Source organism: Cynara cardunculus, assembly GCF_001531365.2.
Source record: "Cynara cardunculus var. scolymus isolate 2C chromosome LG 3, CcrdV1, whole genome shotgun sequence".
NCBI classification, from domain to species: domain Eukaryota; kingdom Viridiplantae; phylum Streptophyta; class Magnoliopsida; order Asterales; family Asteraceae; genus Cynara; species Cynara cardunculus.
This window is the reverse complement of record NC_037530.1, coordinates 28,544,428-28,553,227: the sequence shown is the minus strand read 5'-3', so window position 1 is coordinate 28,553,227 and position 8,800 is coordinate 28,544,428. Positions and strand designations below refer to the sequence as shown.

Sequence of the window (8,800 nt, the reverse complement as noted above, 5' to 3'; positions counted from 1 at the left end):
TCCACAATAAAAATGATTAATCAACCTCTCATAATTACAAAAAAATGAACAAAATGAAAAATTATGATCGGTTGAATACGGTTTGCACTTGTACAAATTGAGTGGTTTGCATTTGATCGCTCCCTTATATATATATATATATATATATATATATATATATATATATATATATATATATGCATGTAGGATGTAACTTAAAAAAAGAAACAACACCGCCAAGTTTATTTGTTCCATTAGTTTTCCCTCTTGTCGTATTTTTGTTATATACATAGTTTTTTGTTTTTGGGAATTTTGGGTAGCTGATTCATTGATCTAAGGATCTCGTAAACACGTTGTAAATTCTTCCAATTAGTAATATATCGATCTCTCTCCCTGTGAACGTACACTATCACCTCGATAGTGAAACCACGTTAAATCTCGTTGTCTCGATTTACGTTTCGATTTGATATTTGATCGTATACTTGATATAACTGCTAATTTTACATTTGTGGCTTAGTATGAATTGTTAGACCGTAATATACAATATCTAGATCTCGTTAATCCGCATTTGTTGTATTGGGTCAGTGTGCAATGTGATTTATTATTATCACTTTGGGATCGTAAATCACTTTGTAATACGATATTTTAACTGCGACCGACTCTACAATAAACACATGGATAGCTATATTCTTGGGTCTGTAAACATAGTGTTTACATCTTTTCCATACAAAAAGACCAAGGAATCAAACACAGGGATCAAATATATTCTTGGAATCAAACACAGGGAAGACAAATCAGAATCAATAGAAAAAGACATCCAACTTCCATCTCTCAATGAGATTTCAAGCCCAGCTGTGTTATTAAATATAAAACAAACATGATTTGTTGGTCTGCTTATTCTCCATTACCCACCAATTTCCTTCCATTTTTTTCATTTGCTTGGAACTCTGGGTATGGTGGGTGGTGGTGATTTACTCTGAAAACATAATCATTCACAACTCCCCCTACAAGAAAATTACAAATTAAATCAGTAGATCACGTTTGGATTCATTGAAAGAGATTCGACCTTTTTTGGCAAAGTTATTACTGGAAATTTTCTGGGTTTTCTTCATACACAAAGAGATCTTTGGTCATCCGATTCGAGTTTGGCGTTGAGAAGAAGATACTCGATCCAACCCACATCTCAATTCCTACCGGTGCTTTTGTTTCCATAACCAAACGATCCTGAAGCTAGCGCTAATTTCAACAAACTCGTTCTTTATACCTCCGTAAGAGGAAGTAGAAACATCGTTCTTAATCATCAGGTTGTGGTGGCGGTGTTGAACAAGAAGGTACTTTTAAAAGGAATAACAAAACATTTCTTTCTCCGGGAGCCGAAATCCTCTTATCTACTTTTGAAACCAATCCTGTAATCCACTTGTGAATTAATCCAATCTTGCCATTGACTTGAGAAGCTAAAACTTGCATAGTGGAAAAAATGGAGATTTAAAACGATATATATATATATATATATATATATAGGGGTGAGTTCATTTGTTAACCTAAATATAATGTTAACTTCATGAACCATCTCATTCATTGATCTTTAAATTTTTTTTGAGATCATTCATTACAAAAAATTTAATTAATTGAACACAGAGGCAAGGCAACAAAAGTGAACAATGTTTATAAGAAGTATTTTGTGAAAAGATTTTAATAATATTAGATTCAACTTGTTCACTCATGAACACATATTTAAATTCATACAAGTGTTATATCAACAAACTTTTATGAACATGCTTTTGTCAATTCATGTTTAAAAGATTGTTCATGAGTGAACAAATGTTCATGGTTCATATGTACTCATGGTTAATGATTCTTGATAAATGTATTTATGGTCCACCAATAAATATATTACTTTTAATGGAGATAGTGAGCTACCGTTATCGGGGAACACCTCAATGGACAATGATGTGGTTTGAATCCATACTAAACATTAATCATTGTGTCAACAGTCAACAAATGATATCTTTATGCAAGTTTAGTTTATTAGAGAGAATGATTTCCTTGAATGATTAAACAAAATACAATCATTTAAATATACAACAGATGGGCCATGGGCCAAATACTATACGTGCTAATAAATTAAGCCTAATATACAATGTGATCTGCTAACATCCCCCCGCAGTTGGAACGTTCGAATTGTGAACGTTCAAACTGGATTTGAAATCCGAAAATCGAGAATGAAATAGCCCTTTCGTGAAGATGTCTGCGTACTGAGAGCTCGAGGGGACATGGAAGACCCGAAGATGACCAATGGCAACTTTGTCACGAACAAAGTGAATATCAATCTCTATATGCTTTGTGCGTTGGTGCTGAACCGGATTGGACGACATGTATACCTCACTGACATTATCACAGTAGATGATTGTGGCTTTCGTGGGCGGTCGGTGGAGCTCGCGAAGTAAGTTACAAATTCAACTTGTTTCAGCGACGGTGTTCGCGACTCCACGATATTTGGCTTCAGCACTAGAACGGGAGATAACACCTTAATGTTTGGATGACCAAGACACAAGATTATCTCCCAAGAAAACATAGTATCCGGACGTGGATCGTCGAGATGCCGGACATCCCCCCCCAATCTGCATCAGCATAAGCTATAAGTTCGGATGAGGGGGATACATGAATCTGAAGGCCATGGTTTAGAGTGCCTCGAATGTATCGAAGTATGCATTTGAGAGCATGAAAATGTGGCTCTCGAGGATCATGCATATAGAGGCAGATTTGCTGAACGGCAAATGCTATATCCGAGGGTGTGAAGGTGAGATACTGAAGAGCTCCGGCAAGGCTGCGGTATAGGGTGGGGTCACAAACGGGTGGGCCATCAACGTTAAGCTTGTGACCCATTTCGGTCGGAGTGCACACCAGATTACAGTTAACCATGTTTACGCGTTCAAGGATCTGAGAGGCATACTGCTGCTGAGATATAAATAGACCTGTAGATGATCGTGTAGCAGAAATTCCCAAAAAAATTTGAGTGCCCCGAGATCTGTCATAGCGAACTCACGACCAAGTAGGGTGATGATATGGTGAAGGAACTCTATGGATAAGGCCGTCAAAATGATATCGTCAACATATAGAAGAAGATACACGGTGGCTTGAGGAGAGTGGTATATAAACAGTGACGTATCAGTGCGACTGTGCTGAAACCCGAGCCAAGCAAACCGATGGTACCACGCACGTGGGGCCTGTTTAAGGCCGTACAGAGAGCGCTGAAGATGGCATACGTGATCCGAAAAACATGGATCTCAGAAGCCCGGTGGCTGATGCATGTATACAGTGTCCTGAAGGTGACCGTGAAGAAACGCATTCTTCACGTCTAGCTGATGGATCAGCCAGTGCTGAGAGACCGCAATACTGAGGATAGTATGAATGGTTGCTGGTTTTACAACCGGACTAAAAGTTTCATCATAGTATATCCCCTGCTGCTGACTGCGATCATTGGCCACCAAATGGGCCTTGTAGCGAGAAAACGAGCCATCTGCATTAAACTTGTGGCGAAAGAGCCACATGGACCAAACCACGTTGAACCCGGGGGGTCGAGGGACAAGTTTCCAAGTCATGTTCCCAAGAAGAGCATGATATTCCTTGTCCATGGCCTTTCGCAAGTGAGGATCCTGTAATGCCTGTAAATGGACCGGGGTAACGGGGTGATGGAGGTGGTATGAAGATTGGGTCGTTGAGTGGGTTTAACGACACCACTTTTAGCTCAGGTCGTCGTAGGGTGAGACAAGCGAGTAGTGGATGGAATCGCACTCGACGGAGGAAAGGGAGGGGGTGAGTGGCGGCATCGATGTCGGCCGAGGCGTGAGGTGGGGAGTGAGGGGCGGTTGTAGGTGGCATAGGTGGGGCGTGATGCGGATCGAGAATGTCATGCATAATGGGAGAGGGCTCAGATGGGTCGTCAAGAAAAGAGTAAGAAGAGGGGTTTGTCGGAGTGACCGAGCCAAACGGAAGAATTGTCTCATTAAAGACGACATAACGAGAAATGATGATGCGTTTGGTGGAGAGGTCGAGGCACCGAAATCCCCTATGATGAGATGGGTAGCCAAGGAAGACACAAGGAGAGATCTTAGGGGCTAATTTGTGAGAGAAGGTGAGGTGAGGGTAGCAAAGACAGCCAAATATGCGGAGATGAGAGTAGGAAGGATGTTTTCGAAACAACCGGTAGTGAGGTGTTCCAAAGTTGATGGTTATGGAGGGAAGGATGTTTAGGAGATGGGTAGCCATATGGAGGGCTTCGACCCAATAGGTGGGAGGGAGATGAGCGTGGAAAAGAAGGGTGCGAACCACATTGTTGATGGTTCGAAGCATACGTTTCGATTTTCCGTTTTGTTGGGACGTGTGAGGACATGAAAAACGGAATTGGATACCTTGGGAGGCAAAAAAGTTGTGAAATAATTGATTATTATATTCACCACCGTTGTCGCATTGGAAAATTTTAATGGTTGCGTTAAATTGGGTTTTAACAAGATGGAAAAATTCATTAAATTTATTGAAAACGTCAAACTTATGTTTGAGAGGATAAACCTACAAGTAATGAGTAAAGTGATCTAAGAAAATAACATAGTAACGCAATCCATTAATGCTAGAGATGGGTAACGTCCAAACATCAGAGTGAATTATTTCAAAAGCATGAGAAACAACGGAATTAGAAACGAAAAATGGAAGCTTAACATGTTTTACAAGTTGACAAGAATTGCAAAGAATACTAGTTTCATCACTATGACAAGAAATAAAATTATTTGAAACTAGTGACTTCAAGACTTGATCGTTGGGGTGACCGAGCCGTTGATGCCATGTGGAATGAGCTTTCGAGAGAAGCATTTGAGGGTTAGAGGGGTTGACCGGGTAGAGGGGACCGTCGCTATCACATCGGATTAGAGGGTGCCGGGTCTTGTAGTTCTTAACAGTAAAACCAAAATTGTCAAACTCAATAGAAGTTTTATTTTGACAAGTAAATTGAAGGACAAATATGAGATTTTTTATAATAGTGGAAGATATGAGGATATGTCTAAGATGCAAAGCATGGTATGGATTTGTGATGGGAAAAGGGGCATGTCCGGTGTGCATTACATGCATTTTGGATCCATTACCGACAAGGATAGAACGAGTATCATGAGTTTCAAGAATAGATTTTAGAATACCTGAGTTTGCGTGGACGTGGTCGGTTGACCCGGTGTCCATGTACCAATCTGTGAAGCCCGGATCGTTTAGAGACATCGAGTTGAACAACTCCGGGAGAGACGTAGCTTGATCTGGTGGGGCCCAAGTCCATGGGGGAGTGGCGGTGGCAGACGATTGGCTGCTGTCCGTAGCGGCAGAAAAATGGACCGCCGGGCTGTATGGCGGTGGCGCTTGCCACGGTTGAGCGGGCCGGTTGTGGCGACGGGGCAGCGGGCGGTGGACCGAGCAGCCCTGCAGTTGGCTGCTGCCAGTAGGTGTGGTGGTTGTTGGCGAGGCTAGTTCGACTGACTCGGCGGCAGTGGCAGGATGTACACCCAACCATAGCGTGGCTGATTCGGTGGTTGTCGGCAACAACCTTGCGGCTGGCGGCGGTCGTTCCGACGGCCATTCCCGTGAGTTCCTCTGTTATTGTTCACGTGGAGGATGGTGGACGATGAGGAATGGTCGTGGTGAGACATAACGGGTGTTGAGCGTATTTGAGCCATTCTTTGTTCTTCCAAAAGAAGCATGGAACGAGCTTCAAGAAAAGTTGGAAGAGGAGAACGGTACCTTATGATATTGGCCACCAAATCGAACTTCGAGGACAGTCCGTTGATTGTGTAGATCATAAGGTGTTTGTCGGGTACTGTGGAGTTTGGATCGAGATTCGCAAGAAGGTCAGCAAGTCCATTGATTTTGGTGCAGTAGGCGATGACGGAGAGATCGCCCATCACAATGTTGCGTAGCTCGCTATCGATTTGTGTGGATTTGGCGTCTTTGTTGTCACGGAAGAGAGTCTCGAGATTGTTCCATACTTGAAGTGCAGTCGAGTCTTTCTTCAACACCATTTGGAGAAAGGATTGTGAATCGATCCGTAAATCCAAAGTTTTACAATTGAATCCACCTTTTTCCATTCTGCGTCTGTGGGTTTAGGAGTAGAGTCGTCGATGTGATCGATGACGTCAAAGGCAAAACAATGGGTGGAGAAAAGTTCTCTCCACGCATCATAATTGAGACGTTCGAGTTCAAGAATGAGAGGAACGTAGGTTTTGATATTCATTATACCGAAAACCTTGTTTGGGGGAATTTGATTGACGGACATGTTTGAAGGAAGGCAAGAACGATTGAGGAGGAGGAGGCGGCGATGGGAGGCGTGGCCGGCCCTAGATCACCGAAAGAGAGAAAGAAGGGAGGAGGTTGAGAGGAATTAGGAAGGGCTCCTAATTTTGCTCTGATACCATATTAGAGAGAATGATTTCCTTGAATGATTAAACAAAATACAATCATTTAAATATACAACAGATGGGCCATGGGCCAAACACTATACGGGCTAATAAATTAAGCCTAATATACAATGTGATCTGCTAACATAGTTATGCACATTTTACAACTATAAACATATTATGGCTTGCTCATGAACACATGCATTATTTCATTTTAATGTTATGAAAACGTTTTTTTTATGAAATTGCTTAGTTGTAATTGTCAATTAAATATGTTTCAATCAAGAGCAAAAAAGAAAAATGACTAAAATCATGGAACATGAACCTCTTTGTAACAGGCAATTAAATATGTTTCAATCAAGACCAAAAAAGAAAATTACCAACATGCCCTCAACATTAACTGCATAGAGAGATATGAACATTAAGTTTAAAGACTTTTTTATTGGTTTATAGAACTAGTATAGTTAACACTCATTTTGAGTTAACAAATGATCCTAGCTCTCTCTCTCTCTCTCTCTCTCTCTCTCTCTCTATATATATATATATACACACACACACACACACATTATATTATAAAGTATTTGATAAAAACGCTTAAAATCATTTTTTATGCATGAAGTACTGTTTATTGATGCATATTACTTAAAATTCAAGATTACAAGTAAATTGTTCGTAAATACATCTTATTGAAGCTTCATTTTTTTAATTCGTATAACTAACTCCAGATAAACATATTCGAAATGGTGTATTTTTTTCTAAAGACATGGTATTTGCTTATTTGAACAATACAGTTGTTCCAGTTAATGACAACAAAGGTAAGCTAAGAAGGAAGATAAGACGAGCCTCTTCAATGAAAAAGAGAAAAGGTATAGACCATACACTTTTGATTACCAATCAATTATTGATTTATGCACATAATGCCAACCAGAAAACTATACATTTGTAACATTTTGGGAATAATATGGTAACAATGTTAAACATGTAACAAGCCATATCAAAAACAAAGTAGAGGCAAGGATGATAAATCTTTGGATGACACGTCTATAGTAAAGAAAGGAAGAAATAAAGTAAGGTTCTTCGACTTTGGTGATCAAGGAAACAAGTATGCATAATGTGATAAATTACATATCAATAGGTGTAATGGATCAATACATGGACTAAATACGTGTATTGCTTACATTTTAACTAAATATGTAGTTCAAAAGGTGTTGAAAAGGAAGCCAAACATCTGGGGAACCCATATCTATGGAAAAGATTGGCATAGATAATCACTAGTTTGCAAATATGATTGGTGATGTTGTATCTCCAAACATGATAAGTTTTAAACACTACTAGAAAACTTGGCATTTCGGGCGAAAATTTCCGGTGGAAATTTCCACCGGAAATTTTCCGGCGGATTTCCGATGGAAGTCAAAAAAGTCAACTTTTGTTGACTTCCGCCGGAAATCCGCCGGGAAAATTAAACCGGTTACATTTCTGGCGGATTTCCGGCGGAATTGTTAATTAAGCGTTAATTAATCTTTAAAAATTAATTAATTAGCGAAAAAATTTTAAAAAGAACAATTCCGGCGGATTTCCGACGGATTTCCGGCGGAATATTTAAAAAAAATTTAAAAAATACTTTAAAAATAAATCCGCCGGAAAAGTGTTTAGAAAAATAATTTTTAAAAAATAAAAAAAACTCTTTTAATCTTTTCCGGCGGAAAAATAAATATTTAAAAAATATATATATATTTCCAGCGGATTTTTTATTTTTTTATTAAAAAAGGAGTAAATATTTTTCCGGCGGAAAAATAAATAATTTTTTAAAATAATTTAACATTTCCGGAGGATTTCCGGCGGATTTTTTATTTTTTTTATTAAAAAAGAGTAAACATTTTTCCGGCGGATTTCCGGCGGAAAAATAAATAATTTTTTTAAAAAATTAAACATTTCCGGCGGATTTTTATTTTTTTTATTAAAAAAGAGTAAACATTTTTCCGGCGGATTTTCGGCGGAAAAATAAATAATTTTTTTAAAAAACTTTAATATTACCGGCGGATTTCCGGCGGAAAATTAAAAAAATTATTTAAAAAGAAATAAACCATTTCCGGCGGATTTCCGGCGGATAATTAAATAATTTAAAAAAATAAATTAATAATTTTCCGGCGAACCGTTGGGCTTTAATGAACCGTATTGGGTTTTAATGAACCGTATTGGGCTTTGATGAACCGTATTGGGCTTTAATGGAAGTATTGGGCTTTCCGGCGAACCGTTGGGCTTTAATGAACCGTATTGGGCTTTAATGAACCGTATTAGGCTTTAATGAACCATATTGGGCTTTGATGAACGGTATTGGCTTTCATGAACCGTATTGGGCTTTGGTGGAATCGTATTGGGCTCTAATGAACCGT

General features: G+C 39.1%; 1 protein-coding gene across 1 annotated transcript; it reads right to left on the bottom strand.

Moving 5' to 3' along the window:
• Positions 1-5,480: 5,480 nt before the first annotated feature.
• Positions 5,481-6,098, bottom strand: LOC112509109. Its single transcript, XM_025113976.1, has one exon. The coding sequence runs from the start codon at positions 6,096-6,098 to the stop codon at positions 5,481-5,483; it is 618 nt and encodes a 205-aa protein (XP_024969744.1).
• Positions 6,099-8,800: the final 2,702 nt, after the last annotated feature.

Bases quoted from the DNA above. Each gene is read 5' to 3' on its own strand.
- LOC112509109 (XM_025113976.1), bottom strand. From the start codon at position 6,098: ATGGAAAAAGGTGGATTCAATTGTAAAACTTTGGATTTACGGATCGAT.